This window comes from Chiloscyllium plagiosum, unplaced genomic scaffold, assembly GCF_037043375.1.
Source record: "Chiloscyllium plagiosum isolate Xiang-an unplaced genomic scaffold, Cpla_swu_hap1 HiC_scaffold_6, whole genome shotgun sequence".
NCBI lineage: Eukaryota > Metazoa > Chordata > Chondrichthyes > Orectolobiformes > Hemiscylliidae > Chiloscyllium > Chiloscyllium plagiosum.
Window position 1 is genome coordinate 89,401,422 of NW_028270144.1, and position 16,838 is coordinate 89,418,259.

Below are 16,838 nucleotides of genomic sequence, written 5' to 3' on the forward strand. Positions count from 1 at the left end.
ATAAGAAGACGACCAGAAATGCACGCAATATTCCAACAGTGGCCTAACAAATGTTTTACACAGCCGCAACATGACCTCCTAACTCCTCTACTCAATACTCTGACCAATAAAGAAAAGCATACCAAATGCCTTCTTCACTATTCTATCTACCTGCGACTCCACTTTCAAGGAGCTGTGAACCAGCTCTCCAAGGTCTCTTTGTTCAGCAACACTCCCTAGGACCTTACCATTAAGTGTAAAAGTCCTGCTAAGATTTGCTTTCCCAAAATGCAGCATCTCGCATTTATCTAAATTAAACTCCAGCCATCATGTCTCAGCCAACTGGCCCATTTAATCAAGGTCCCATTGTAATCTGAGATAACCTTCACTGTCCACTACACCTCCAATTTTGGTGTCATCTGCAAACTTACTAACCGTACCTCTTATGCTCACATTTAAATCATTTATATAAATGATGAAAAATAGTAGACCCAGCACCGATCCTTGTGGTAGTCCACTGTCACAGCCCTCTAGTCTGAAAAACAACCCTCCACCGCCACCAAAGGTCTTCTACATTTGAGCCAGTTCTGTATCCAAATGGCTAGTTCTCCCTGTATTCTATGAGATCTAACCTTGCTAACCAGCCTCCCATGGGGAACCTTGCCAAACGCCTTACTGAAGTCCATATAGGTCACGTCCACCGTCTGCCCTCATTAATCTTCTTTGTTACTTCTTCAAAAAACTCAATCAAGTTTGTGAGACATGATTTCCCATGCACAAAACCATGTTGACCATCCCTAATCAGTCCTTGCTTTTCCAAATACATGTACATCCTGTCCCTCAGGATTCCCTCCAACAACTTGCCCAACACCGAAGTCAGGCTCACTGCTCTATAGTTCCCTAGTTTGTCTTTCTTAAATAGTTGCACCACGTTGGCCAACCTCCAGTCTTCCAGCACCTCACCTATGACTATTGATGATACAAATATCTCCGTAAGAGGCCCAGCAATCACTTCCTTAGCTTCCCACAGAGTTCAAGGGTATATCTGATCAGGTCCTGGGGATTTCTCCACTTTTATGTGTTTCAAGACATCCAGCACTTCCTTCTCTTAGGGCAGCACGGTGGCTCAGTGGTTAGCACTGCTGCCTCACAGCACCAGGGTCCCAGGTTCGATTATTGCTTTAGGCAACTGTCTGTGTGGAGTTTGCACATTCTCCCTGTGTCTGCTTGGGTTTCCTGCGGATGCTCCGGTTTCCTCCCACAGTCCAAGATGTGCAGGTCAGATAAATTGGCCATGCTAAATTGCCCATAGTATCAGGGGTGAATATAGGGTAGGGGAATGGGTCTGGGTGGGTTACTCTTCAGAGGGTCGGTGTGGAATTGTTGGCCAAAGGGCCTGTTTCCATACTGTAGGGAATCTAATCTAATCTCTGTAATATGGACATTTTTCAAGATGTCACCATCTATTTCCCTACATTCTATATCTTCCATGTGCTTTTCCACAGTAAATACTGATGCAAAATACATGTTTAGTATCTCCCCCATCTCCTGTAGTTCCACACAAAGGCCGTCTTGCTGATCTTTGAGGGGCCCTATTCTCTCCCGAGTTACCCTTTTGTCCTTAATGCATTTGTTAAAAACCCTTTGGATTCTCCTTAATTCTATTTGCCATAGCTATCTCATGTCCCCTTTTTGCCCTCTTGATTTCCCTCTTAAGTATACTCGTACTTCCTTTATACTCTTCTAAGGATTCACTCGATCTATCCTGTCTATACCTGACATATGCTTCCTTCTTTTTCTTAACCAAACCCTCAATTTCTTTAGTCATCCAGCATTCCCTATACCTACCTGCCTTCCCTTTCACCCTAACAGGAATATACTTTCTCTGGACTCTCGTTTCCTCATTTCTGAAGGCTTCTCATTTTCCAGCCATCCCTTTACCTGCGAGATCTGCGCCCAATCAGCTTTTGAAAGTTCTTGCCTAATACTGTCAAAATTGGTCTTCCTCCAAATTAGAACTTCAACTTTTAGATCTGTCCTTTTCCATCACTATTTTAGAACTAATAGAATTATGATCCCTGGCCCCAAAGTACTCCTCCCACTGACACCTCAGCCACTTGCCCTGCCTTATTTCCCAAGAGTAGGTCAAGCTTTGCACCTTCTCTAGTAGGTACATCCACATACTGAATCAGAAAATTTTCTTCTACCCACTTAACAAATTCCTCTCCATCTAAACCCTTAATACTGTGGCAGTCCCAGTCTATGTTCATAGAGTTATGCAGCATAGACACAGGCCCTTCGGCCCAACATATATCAGCGGTATACCAAAAGGATCGGTGTTGGATCCTTGCTGTTTATTATATGCATTAACAACTTGCATGTGAATGTAGAAGGCATAATTAGTAAGTTTGCAGATACATGAAAATTGGTGGTCTTGATGTGGAGGAGGATGTTTCAGGCTGCCGTCAGATGGTGATCAGCTGGTAAGTTGGGCAGAGAGATGGTAGACAGAATTTAATCCCTATAAGTGCAAGGTGATACATTTTAGAAGGCCGATCAATAAATATCAAACTATGCTCATCCCATTTGCCTGCACTCAGCCCAGAGACTACTATGTCCCTGTCATTTTAAGAACTCATCAAGGTGCTTCTTAAATGGTGCAAGAGTACCTGCCTCCATATTTCTACCAACATCTGGGTGAAAAAAACATTTTCTTAGATCTCTTCTAAACCTCTTGCTCATTGTTTTTAACTTAGGCCCTCTGGACATTCCTGATGAAGAGCTTATGCTCAAAACATCGACTCTCCTGCTCCTTGGATGCTGTCTGACCAGTTGTGCTTTTCCAGCACAATACTTTTTGACTCTGATCACCAGCATCTGCAGTCCTCACTTTCTCCTTGTTACATCTCCCATGAGGATAAGATTGTCACAATCGACTCTTATCAACACTTCTCACAATTTGTATACTTCAATCAGATCCCCCTTCAGCCTCCTCTGCTCCAAGAAAAACAAATCCAGCCTATCCAATCTCTCCTCATAACTGAGACTTTTCATCCCAGAGAACATCCTACTGAATCACCCGTGCACCCTTTCCAGTGCAATTATGTCCTTCCAATAATTTGGCAACCAGAAATGCACACAGGATTGAATGTGTGGCCTAACTAATGTTTTATAAAGTTGTAACAAGACTGGCTTGCTCCTATATTCTATGCCCTGGCTAATCAAGATAAGCATTCCATACGCCTTCTTCATTACCCTGTTTACCTGTACTGACACCTTCAGGGATCTATGTTACTTTGTTCCCTAGTACTCCCTATCATTCATTGTGTAATCCTTTTCTCTTTTGGCCTTCTAAAATGTGTCATCTTGCACTTATTGGGATTAAATTCTATCTACCATTGCTCTGCCCAATTTACCAGCTGATCACCATCAGACGGCAGCATGAAACATCCTCCCCCACATCAACACCACCAATTTTCATTTATCTGCAAACTTACTAATTATATCTTCTACATTCACATCTAAGTTGTTAATGCATATAATAAACAGCAAGGATCCAGCACTGATCCCTTTGGTACACTGCTGATCATAAGCGTTCACCATTACTGTGTCTCCTATTTGCAAACCAATTTTGGATCCAGTTTTTCAAATTGCCTTGGATCCCACCTTTTGGACCAACCATCCATGTGGGACCTTGCCAAAGGTCTTAATCAAGTCTATATAACCCACATCAATTGCACTACCCTCATCAATATATTTGATCACCTTTTCAAAAATCTAAATTAAATTAGTCAAACACGATCTCTTCTAACAAATCCATGCTGCCAATCCCTACCTTTCCAAGTATCGATTATTCCTGTCCTTTAGAATTATTTCCAATAACTTACCTACCACTGACATCAGACTAACTAGTCTATAGTTACCTGGCCTTTCCCTACTACCATCATTGAACAAAAGAACCATATTACCTATCCTCAAGACATGCGGCACATGTGTCCAGCAAAATATTAAATATACCTGCATGGGTCCAAGCAATCTGCTCCCTTGCCTGCCATATCAGCTTGGGATACATCTCATCAAGCTCTAGGGACTCATGCACACTAAAATATCCAAAATCTTCCTTACTAATCTTAAACTTACCAACCTAAATGAAATCCCCGAACAAAATGTGTTTCTCCTGTATGAATACAGATGAAAAGTATTCATTTAAGACTTCACCCTCGTCCAATGGCTCCACGCACAGGTTGTCCCTTGAAATTCTAATAGGTCCCACACCATCCCTTGTAATCTTCTTACTCTTATTACACTTATAAAAGCCTTGAGATTTTCCTTGATCCTATCTGCTTAACATATTTTGTGGCTTCTTTATGCCCTCCTACTTTCTGTTTTAAGCAACCCCGACACAGTACAGTTTTGAAAGGCCTCCTGTTTTTAATGCACTGTACCTGACATATACTTCCTTCTTTTTCTTTATCAAACTCTTGATATCCCTCGACATCCAGAGTTCCCTTGCTTTCACTCTTAGAGAAACACAGTGACCCTGAATTTTCACTATACTACTTTTAAAAGACTCACACGTTCGAAATGCAGACTTACTGAAAGTACCTGCTCCCAGCCTATGTTTGCCAGATTCTATCTAATGGTATTGAAATTGGCCTTGCCCCAATTTAGCCATTTAACTTCCTTTTCGCTTTCCATAATGATCTTGAAACTTGCAGTGCCTTTCACAACCATAAACAACTCAAAGTATTGCAGTGCAAGTAGAACTCTGGTCATGTAGGAAACATGGCAAACAATTTGCATACAAACTCCCAAATTACATGATAATGAGCATTTCATTTGTTTCGTTTATGAAATCAAAACATATAATGCTGGAGAAGCTCACGAGGTCTGGCAGAATATGGGGAGAGAGACGCAGAGCTAATGTTAACTGTGATTCTCTCTCCACAGTTGCTGCCAAAACTACTGATTTTTTCTAGTACTTTGCTATTATTTCAGATTTCTAACACCCAAAAATATTTGCTTTCATTTGAGAGCATTGTTTTTAAAAAGATGTTGATTCAGGGATAAATATTGGCCAGGACACCAGAGATAGCTCCATTTTCCAAAGGAATCATTTTTTTAATAGAAGGGCAGAGATGAAGAAGCTTCTATGGAACGCTCATCCTCAGGGAGCAGTGGAGGCAAGGATATTGAATATTTTGAATGCTCACTCAGAAAAGGTAGGATTTTTGACTGACTTGGGAGAAAGTAGAAATAGGGTGGACAGGTAAGCAAACAGAGGCCACTCTTGTTCACTAATGTTCTTCACAGAAGGAAACCTTCCATCCTTAACTGGTCTGACCTACAATCAATTCCAAACCCTGACTCGGACCTGCCCTCTGAAGTGGCCTAGCAAGCCACCCATTTTAATAGCAATTAAAGTTGGGAAAGTATGCTGGCTCACCATATGGTGCCCCAAACCATGAAAGAACAAATAAAAAGAAATACTCTAAAGTAACATAACTTTAACAAACACTGGACAATACTGTGAAGTTCCTACTGCCTCACACATTATTGGAAAGTGGTTTCCAAAATGGTAATCATTTTTGGCCACAACCATCTCTTTGTTGTTTGGATCTGTGCTTGTCAAGAATAACAGATATCCAACTCCAGACAGGCTAACATATTTGCATGGTTAATTGTCCTGGCATTACCAGCTCAAATATAACTTAATATTCAATGCAAACCATTAAACTCAAGAAAGCTGCATCCGTGTTGGAGTCAGACAGTTACCACAGTGGATTATTTCATGTCATCATCAGTTCATACACATACTAAAACAACATGGCAAACCATAATCACTACACAAAACATCCTCTAACCACTTTCTTCTCCACTTTGTATCACATGCTTTCTTTTGTCTAGTATATCCTTTAATGGCGGGAGGGGAAAAGATTTAAAAAAGACACAAGCGGGTGATTTGGGAGGATTGAACTTCCTGAGGAAGTGGTGGATTTTGCTACAATACAACATTTAAAAGATATTTCGGTAAGTACGTGAAGAGGAAAGGTTTGGAGGTATAGCAGCCCGGAGGAGGCAGGTGGAACTAGTTCAAATTGGGATTATGTTTGGCATGGACTGGTTGGACCAACGGTTCTGTTTCTGTGTTGTATGACTCAATGGACAATATTATTCAGAAAGATGCAACTTTTTGCTTTCAGAAGTGATGGAAGATTTATCACTGACTTCTCAATATCACTCTCACATGACAGTGAGCCAGAGTTGAGCTTCTCCTGGCAGGGTAGGGGAGGTGAGTTAGTGACAGGAATTATGTTGGGGATGGGGATAGGGAATAAAATGGGGCAAAGGAGGAATTCAGTGGCAAATAAGTGTTCAGTTTAATAGTTGACCAGGTCTTAACCTAGGAAATTCCATTGGAGTCGGCTAATTCAGGATTTTCATATGATCATAATGCATAACTCTGGTCTGTGCTGTTGTAATGACTAACTGGCTACTGAAATTTCCAGATTAGAGTGGTGCTAGAAAAGCACAGTTGGTCAGGCAGCATCTGAGGAGCATCTGAGGAGCAGGAAAATCGATGTTTTGGGCAAAAGCCCTTCATCAGACTTTTGCCCGAAACATCAATTTTCCTGCTCCTTAGATACTGCCCGACCAGCTGTGTTTTTCCAGAACCACACTAATCTAGACTCTAACCTCCAGCATCTGCAGTCCTCACTTTTGCCTACTGGAATTTCCATGCTACAGTGAGGGACTCGAGAGCTGAAGAACATTAGTGAATCTGCTGGATTTTTATATCATATGACAGTTTACTGAATCACATATTTGGTACCCTCCCATAAATAATGTGTTAAATTCAATTTCACAAATTGCTACAGTGGGAATTCCACTTTGGCTTTTAGCACATCAAAATTCACTGCAAAATTTTGTTCCACTCGTTTAACATGTCAATGAGGTCAGCTGATGGGACTGGCAGCTCTATGTCATTAAGTTTGGGTTCAAACCAACCACAATCATGAATAGTTAATCTGACTGACATTTTTGCACATTATTGCAAGGTGCCATCTTTCACTTGTAAGATGAGGGACAAAGGCGCTCTTTCATCTGCCTGCTCAGGTGATTCTAGTTACATCTATTGAGCTCACATAGCATTATTTAAAGAACAGACAGTAATTTCCTGGTTTCTTGTTTAATAATCATCACTCAACCGACAGTCATTTAAAAGAAAAACACCAGTCATTCATCTCATTGCTGTTCAAGGAACATTATTGTCCGTTAATGATCCCTGATTTAACCTACATATCTTGAAAGTCATTAGTTATGCATAACATATTTCAGGAAATTGACAGATGTAAAAAGGTACTAATACTACATGCCATTATTATCGTGCTATTACCACTTCACTACTTCTACAATGTATCACTGGCTCAGGTTAGGGGGTTGGAGGAAGAGTCTAGTTATTTTAATTAACCTATTTGGATATGCTAGGACACACCTTTGGACAGGTATGACTTGAAACAAGACCTTCTGGCTCAGGGGCACAGATTTGTAGTCTTCCCTCCAGCAAAATCATGATAGTCATGTCAAAACACTTCATATCTTAATTACACAGTGGGATGTGAGGCAGCACCTCTTAGACTTGCTTTGCCATTCCCATTATTCAAACATCCCATGCAGACCAAGTGCTAATGCTGAGCCCTGGGAGGAAGGTCTGAGCTCGTGCTCCAGAAGGCCGACTCTCGGCTGAGATGGCCACTTGTGGTACCTCATGCTTCATTCTTTTGAGGTATTCCAGTTTATCAGACTTGGTATGGTGAGTTGAAACAAAACTCAGAAATCAATGCTTCTGGACTCTGACTGCAAAATCTTCCTCTGATTCTTCATTCATTTGGAACATGCTAGGCAGTCTCTTTACTTGATTAATGAAGAGAGATTTTTTAAAAAAGCCACAGCAACTTGGTAACCAAGAGTACTCAATGACATTTGCAGATACAAAGGGTCACTTTAACGTTAACACCAGGGGTTGAACAATTAGGAGGAGGCAATGGCCTAGTGGTATTATCATTAAACTTTTAATCTGGAGACCCAGGTAATGCTCTAGGGACCCAAGTTCAGGTCTTGTCATGGCAATGGTGGAATTCAAATTCAATAATAATCTGGAAATAAGAGTTAAATTATGACCATTGTCGATTGTCAAGAAAAACCCACCTGGTTCACTAATGTCCATAAGGAAACTCATTGTTACTAAGTCTGGCCTATATGTGACTACACATCCACAGCAATGTGGTTGACTCTCACCTGCCCTCTGGGATGGGCAGTAAATGCTGGTTTGGCAAGAGATGTCCTCATCCCGTGAACACATGATAAAAAAATACAATTAGTGCATCTTAAAAGATCTCCCACTGGAGGACGGTAAGCTCAGTTTGTGTGACAGCTCCAAGAGATTATTCGATAACTAACTTCCTTTTGGGCAGTATTATGATTATAATTTTTTTTAAAATAAGGAATTAAGCACTTGACTGGATTTAAATTTATGAATGAATTTTTCTTCTTAAAAACGTAGCTAAGTCTGTAACAGATGTTAGAAAGCTATTTTATCTCATTTCAAATTGGCTCCTGAAGTCTGCCCATGGTGAAGACTGAGTGAGTTGCCAACAGTGGTGAGTGGAGGGCCTACAGATGGTGAGGGATCTTCTTTTGTCATTAAATTGCTATGAGGCTTTCAGGGGTCTAAAGTGTGAGATCTATGGGCATGGGGAGTAGAGGATGTGATCCTATACAAAACTGTGATACGCTCCCAGCGAACCAAAGCAGGTCTTTTAAATAGCTCACCTTGCTGAGTTTGCACACCTGCCTGAAGAACAAAGATCCAAGCCTGATTTTTAATCTAAAAGCAAATGCGACATTTACAAAGGGGAATCTTTTTTTTCGCCAGACACTATTACTATTTGAATAAAGATAATGTGTTTGAGAAACTCATCGGAAGCTCCAAAAAGGAGTAATTCATCTCTAAACTTGAGTTCTGTTTTGTTTTTGCCAGACCTGCTGTTTTTCTCTAGCACTTGGTTTTTATTTTGAATTTCCAGCATGCATATTATTATTATTATTTGTATTACTGTGGTCACCTCTATTTTCCAATTGGCATCTAAATGCTCTGTTCAGAAGTCTACATAACACCTCATATATCCAATGCAACTCCAGTTCCACTAAACAAATTACTTTTAGTTGGATGTCTAAGTTTGATCAATGAACAGTGATGATTTGTGTCTCAACCTTTAAAAAGTTACTCAAGAATTTTTATTGGAACATTACTTCATCAGAAAGCTTACTTCAGAAAGTCCAGTAGTGTTGGGTAAGAAACAGAATTTCAGTACTGTTACAAACCTTAAAATGTATTTCATCAAGTAAGCATCATTTACAAAACTGCAGACATTTTCAGAATTCATCATCATACTGATGGTTTACTGCAGGAATCCATGTAGTATAAGGAAGGAATCCCAGATGAAAATATACACTCATCTTCAGCATCATAACAGTTGGATTGAATTTGACATTAGTGATTTGTAATACCCATTAGATTTCTATGGGGTTTGCACATTTGTCTATTACTCGCAGTAAGTTATGTGATTTAACTTAATTTAGCCATGTGGCAGTAACCCTTAAACAGCCCAAAACTCACTTCATAGGTACTCACCTTTAGTTTTCTTCTTGTTGACATTATTATCAGCCTTATGCCTTTTCTGTTACAAAACAAAATACCAAAATTTGAAAATTGTACTTTGAAAGTAATACATCTGACACACAGTTTTGAAACAAAGATTTGCCCCTGCTAAAAAGAAAATCATACATTTCTAGTTTTGTGTACAATTCAAGGTCATTATTTTTCAAAAGACTGCATTTGCAGATACTGGAGCATGTGCATTTAAACCGATTCTGGGGTATGTGACCCAAGAGTTTAAGAGGGTGGAGTGGAGGAAATGAAAGTGGGTTTGGGGGTCAAGTAGAGGCAAGGGACACAAAAAGAAGGCATTGAGGACAGGATGCAGGGCACGTGGAGAGAAGAGAACCTCATTCTCACTCCCTCCCCACGCCTCCTCTATCCTCACTCCTCCCACTTGCCACCTCAGCCCCCAACCATTACCACATCATCACAACTCCTAACCTCCTCTTCCTGCCTCCTCATTCCCCCAACCCTCCCACATCCTCATTCCCAACAGCTGAAATTATTTTTAAAACCTCTGTGCATGTGGAGTGTGGCCTTTAAATATGATATCACATGTAAATTTTATGTGATAATATACAGTTATGCATAAGTATTTTTCCAGTTCAAAGTGCATGCACAGTTGCCCACAATTACAGCTATCAGCAGATGCTGCCTTTTGAAAATGGCTTATTGTGCCATTAGCACAATTATTTTGTGTCCAATGGTTCAACATGGCAGACAAGTGCACCAACTCCCAAACTACCCTCTAAAATATTTACAATTTCTGCCAAAATATCACCAAAAATAAATGCAACATTATAACTGGCATGCAGAATCAATAACATGCATTTAAGATTTTATATAACAGTTTATTCAGACAGTCAACATTTTAATACCTACCAATTGACTTTATGCATAAACATTTTATATTTTAAACTTTAGTCTCTGTCACTCCTACAAAAGTAATCTGAACAACAGTTGGCTGCCTTTTCTTTTCAGAGATCCTGAACAGGAACTTTACAAATCTGGTTTTTCTTCAAAAGTACACATTTAGAGAAATCAAGATTTTTGACAGAACTATTTTTGCACTGAGTGTACAGAAATCTCATTACAGATTGTGATTGTGTTGATGAAATCTTATTTCTACAAAATCTGAATTGCCTATGAACTAGATTTAGTTGCAGATAATGACATATTTATGAAACATAGAAGTTGTATCATAAAGATTCGCATAGCAGTTGAAAAGTTGAAACCAAAACCATAACTCAACATAAAAGACCAACAAGTTGAACATAGCTACTTTCTGTGCTGGCTGGCCTATATCATTTTGCAGATACAAATCTGAATTTTGTATGTTTCTTGAGGTTCAAAGGTTTCTGACTTATAAACCACATATTACCAGTTCAGTTTGAAGATTAATGCATGTTGTCAATTTGCAAAGATGTTAAACTATTTCAGACACAATTCACTAGACGTTTTTCAACAAATTCCTATGACTGACAAGATTATTCTGACAAATGAAGAATACTTGATTGAAATCTCATTTTTAAAGTTGGTGCGAAGTTTAATGGGCAAGATTGCAAGATCTCTCTTTTCCATCAAACCACCCCAATGAACATGAAAACATTTCACAATGGGGAAAAATAACAATGAAGGAACAAATCCATCTCTTCATGAAAGATCTCAAGCTCATTTACATTTTGCACCATTTCTTCAATGCTTTCACGACTCTAAAATCTCACCAAGTCTCTTTTGAACAATGAAGTCAATTGTCTGGCTCCTCAAGTCATCACTGCAGGCATTCCTCAGGGTAATGTTGATGGATTAACATTTTTAAGCTGTTTTATCAATCCCCTTCCATCACAAGGTCACATGTGGATGCTCACTAATGATTTTAGTGTTCAACAGTATTTGCCACTTCTCAGTACCAAAACAAATCGGTGTGCAGCAAGACCTGAACTGCATTCAGGTTTGAGCTAATAAGAAGGGAGTAACATCCATACCAAACCAATGCCAAGCAACGACCATCTCTAAGGTAAAAACAATGACTGCAGATGCTGGAAACCAGATTCTGGATCAATGGTGCTGGAAGAGCACAGCAGTTCAGGCAGCATCGAGGAGCTTCAGCAAAGTCGACGTTTCGGGCAAAAGCCCTTCATCAGGAATATTTATTCCTGATGAAGGGCTTTTGCCCGAAACGTCGATTTTGCTGAAGCTCCTCGATGCTGCCTGAATTGCTGTGCTCTTCCAGCACCATCGATCCAGAAACGACCATCTCTAGTTAACAAGAATCGAATTACCTCCTTTTGAAGTTCAATGACATTATGCAAAGGTTATCCTCCAAGTTACACACTTGCCCAACTCAAAATTTTAAAGCCATTCCTTCACTTTCACTGGATCAAAACCTGAGAAATCCCTCTCTAACACCATTCTGGGTGTACAAAACCATACTGACTGTAACAGTTGCACATCAAACCACATTCTCAAGGACAATTAGGGATAGAGAGTAAATAATGGGCTAGCTAGGAATTCTGTGAAAAAACATTGGAAAAAAAATTATTGACCTGATGGATTGCATCTTAGTTTAATAAAGAAAGCAGCAATAGAGATAGTGGATGAACTGGTAGTAATCTTCCAAGAATCCTTGGATTCTGGAAAAGTCCTAGAGGATTGGAAAACTGCCAACATCCTCACTAAAACGAGAAAGAGACAAAAACAAACTAGTAACCATAAGCCAATCCTTAGCTTAACATTGGTTAATGAGAAAATGTTAATGTTTATTACAAAGGATGTAATAGCTAAGCATTTTGAACTATATAACTTGGTCAAGCAGAGTCAGGATGTCTTCATGAATAGGAAATCATGCCTCTCAAGTCTACTAGGAGAAAGTGAGGACTGCAGATCCTGGAGATCAGAGCTGAAAATGTGTTGCTGGAAAAGCGCAGCAGGTCAGGCAGCATCCAAGGAGCAGGAGAATCGACGTTTCTAGTAGAATCTCGAGTCTACTAGAATTCTTTGAGGAGACAAGATAGATAAAGGGGAAGCAATGAATGTCATATATTTGGATTTTCAAAAGGTGTTTGTAAGGTACCACAGATTAGCCTACTTGATAAGAGCCCATTGTGTTGCAGGTGTACTTTATTAGCATGGATAGAGGATTGAATAACTATTAGAAGAAAGCTAGTTGGGATAAGGAGAGCAGTTTCGGAATAGCAACCTGTAACTAGGAGAGTGCCACGGGGATTGGTGCTGGGGCTACAATTATTTATGATGTGTATTAATGATTTGGATGAGTAAAGTGAATGTACTACAGCCAAGTTTGTGAATGACAAACAGATGGGAAGGAAAGTGGTGTGAATGCCAGAGTCTGCAAAGGGATATAGGCAGGTTAAGCAAGTCAGAAAAACTTGGCAGAAAAAATATAATATGGGAAAATGTGAGGTTGTGCACCTTTGTAGGACAAAGAAGAGCTGAATATCATTTGAATTGAGAAAGAATGCAGAAAAATACAGAAATGAGAGATTTGGGAGCTCTCATGTATAAACAGGTTGCACCTCACCTGAATGGGCACCAATATCTTGCAGGGAAGTTTGCAAGTGCTAATCAAGAGTGTGCCAGAGGGGTGGGAACCAGAGTGGTTGATCAGCATGTGAAGTGACTGATGAGAAGGTAGTGGTTACGTCAAGTAAGTCTAATAGAAAGAACAAAAAGGGCCAGGTTAATGAACACAGTAGGATTGGCGGTCTGAAGTATAGCTATATTAATACGAGGAGTAGGTAAGGATAAAGGTTAGAGCCCGGATTAATACATGGAACTACAAAGCTGTAGCCATTACATAAGGGCAGAACTGGCAGCTCAATGTTGCAGGCTTTAGATGTATCAGGCATGATACAGAGTGATGTAAAAGGGGTAGGAAAGCTGCATTGCTGATTAAAGAGAATGTCACAACTGCACTACAAAATGACATCTTGGAGGGATCATCAGCAAGGCCTTTTGGGAATAAGAAAGGTGCAATCATGATAATGGAGTTATACTGTAGACCTCCTACTAGCCAGTAGTAGATACAGGAACAAATATGTAAGCAACCATGAAAGGATATAAAAACAACACGGTTGCTGCAGTGAGTCATTTTAACTACCCTGATATTTCGTTAGTGCCAGGGGCTTAGTAGGGGAGAATTTGTTAGGTGTACCCAGGAAGCTTTCTTGAAACAATACGTACATAGTCCATTGACAGAATGGGCTGTACTAGACCTTGTACTGGAGAATGAGTCTGGCCAGGTAATCAAAGTTTTAGTGGGGATGCATTTTGGGAAAAGTGATTGTTATTCTGAAAGTTTTAAGATAGTTTTGGAGAAAGAGAAGACCGGCCTTCATGTGAAAGTACATAATTGGTAGAAGACTAACTATAACAGTATTATTCAAGAACTGAAGAAATTAAATTTGGGCAGCTTTTTTGAGGGTAAATCCAAATCTGACACATGGGAATCTTTTAAAGGAAATTGATCAGAGGTCAGGGCCAGCACATTCCTGTGAGGATGAAAGATAAGGATGGCAAGATTCAGTATCCCTGCATGATGAGAGATATTGGAGCAGGAGGAGGCCATTCAGTCCTACAAGCCTGCTCCGCCATTCATCACGATCATGGCTTATCATCCAACTCAATAGTCTAATCCTACTCTCTCCCAATAAACTTTGATCCAATTTAGCCCAAGTGCAATATCTAGCTGAAACCGGAGTCCAAAAGAAAAAGGAAACATATGTAAGGTTTAGGAAACTGAAATCAGACAAGATCCTTTAGGAGTATAAAGGAAGCAGGAAAGAACTTAAACAATGAATTAGGTAGGCTAAAAAAGGCAAATCCCAAGACATTTTATACTTATATTAGGAGCAAGAATGTCACTAGGGGAAGGGTTGTATCACTCAAGGAGAAAGGAGGGAATTTATGGGTGGAGCCAGAGGAAGTGGGTGAGGTCCTTAATTAGTATGTATTTTGCACTGGTAGCCACCACAAAGAAGGACAAGGATGATAAAAATATGAGGGAGGGGTATGTTAATATTCGAGGGCATGTTGAAATTAAGAATGAGGTGGTGTTGAGTGTCTTGAAAAACATTAAGGTAGGTAAGTCCATAGGGCCTTAAGGGATCTATCACAGGATACTGAGGGAGGCAAAGGTGGAGATTACTGGGGCCTTGATAGAGATCTCTGTATCCTCTTTAGCCAAAGACCACGTCCCAGAAGACAGGAGAAGAGCCAATTTTGTTCCTTTTTTTAACAAGGCCACAAGAATGATCAAGGAAATTAAAGGCCGTTGAACCTTACATCAGTGGTAGAGAAATTATTGGACAAGATTCTCAAGGGCAGAATTTACTCCCATTTGAAAAATAATGGACTTATTAGGGATAGTCTGTATGCTATTGCTCAGGGGAGCGTTAACATCCTTGTCTCACATATCTGTTTGAGTTTTTTTGACAAGTGGCAAAGATGATTGATCTTAGGGTAGTTGATATTGTCTACATGAACTTTTTAAAAGCATTTGACAAGGTCTCTCATATCAGGCTGGTCCAGAGGATCAAGTCACATAGCATCAACAAAGAGTTGGTAAATTGTATATAAAATTGGCTTCATCACAGAAGGCAGAGTGTAATTGTGGAGAGGTGTTTTTCCAACTGGAAGTCTGTGACCAGTGGTGTTCCATAAGGATCTATACTGGGACATTTTGTGTTTGTAATTATATATAAAAACACAATCTGGATGAACATGTAGATGGTCTGATTAATAAATTTGCAGTTGACATGAAAATTGGATGAGTTGTAGATGGTGAAAAAGGTTGTCAAAGTTTAGAGCCAGATATTGATCAGATGGAAAGTTGGGCAGAGAAGTGGCATATGGAGTTTAATCCAGACAAGTGTGAGTGTGAGGTGATGCATTTTGGGAAGTCAAATATGAGAGGAAAGTATACAGTAAATGGCAGTACCCTCAGGAGCATTGATATACACAATATCAATATTGGTGTGCAAGTCCCTCAATCTCTGAAAAGTGGCAACAGAGTGGATAAGGTAGTAAAGAAGGCATATGGCACGTTTGCCTTCATTGGTCAGTGCACATAATATAAAAGTTGGCAAGTTATGTTGCAGCCGTATAAAACTTGTTAGGCCACATTTGGAGTAGTGTGTGCAGTTCTAGTCACCACACAGTCGGAAGGATGTGGAGGTTTTGAAGAGAGTGCAAAAGAGGTTTACCAAGTTATTCTAGTAACTGGAGTACATTAGCTATAAAGAAAAGTTGCACAAACTTGGATTGTTTTAGCAAGAGGCTCAGACACTGAAGGACAACATGAGATAAATATATAAAATTATGAGAGGCATGAATAGGGTGGCTAGTTGAAGTCTTTTTCCCAGGGTGGAAATGTCAAATACTAGGAGACATAGGTTTAAGGTGAGAGGGGGAAGAGTTTGAAGTTGATGTGTGAGGCAAGTTTTTTTTACTTAGAGTGTGTTTGGTGTCTGGAATGTGCTGTCGGGGGAGGTAGACGAAGCAGATTTCATAACAATGTTTAAGAGGCATTTAGACAGACACATGAACAAGCAGGGAATAGAGGGATAAAGACCATGTGCATGCAGATGGGATTAGCTTAGAATGGGATCATATTCAACACAGACACAGTGGGCTGAGTGGCCTGTTGCCATGCTGTACTGTTCTAAGTTCTATGTTCTTAATCATGAACAGCCAGCTTCCAAGTTCAGTAGATAATGAAGAAAGCAAATAGAATGTTCACCTTTTTAGCCAAGGAAAAGGTATATAAAAGTAGGTAAGTCTTGCTAAACTATACAAGGCATGAGTCAGACCACAGCTAGAATTCTGTAATTAGTTTTGAAGCCTTAACCTAAACAAAGATATCCTGGCAGTGCAGAAGAGCTTCAAAAGATTGATACTGGGTATGAAGGGACTGTCTTATGAGGAGAGGTTAAGTAGTTTGGTTCTTTACTCATTGAAATTTGGAAGAATGCACAACAATCTTATCGATACATGCAAGATTCTGAAGGGACCATGAGTTGTTGCAGATGGTAGTTTCCCCTTGTAAGAGAGGCTGGGGCCAGTGGGCATAATCACAGATTAAGGTGGTGCATATTTGAGACAAGAGGCAGAACTTCTT

At 39.9% G+C, this 16,838-nt stretch overlaps 1 protein-coding gene across 4 annotated transcripts in view; it reads right to left on the reverse strand.

Annotated features, from left to right (window-relative positions):
* The window catches only part of atp8a2 (ATPase phospholipid transporting 8A2), a 573,039-nt gene that overhangs the window by 399,550 nt on the left and 156,651 nt on the right, over window positions 1–16,838 (reverse strand). For all 4 annotated transcript variants that reach the window (XM_087988186.1, XM_043691978.2, XM_043691979.2 and 1 more), the window contains one exon: window positions 9,674–9,719. In XM_087988186.1, the coding sequence (XP_087844312.1) occupies window positions 9,674–9,719 (46 nt within the window). The remainder of the gene's footprint in view (window positions 1–9,673; window positions 9,720–16,838) is intronic.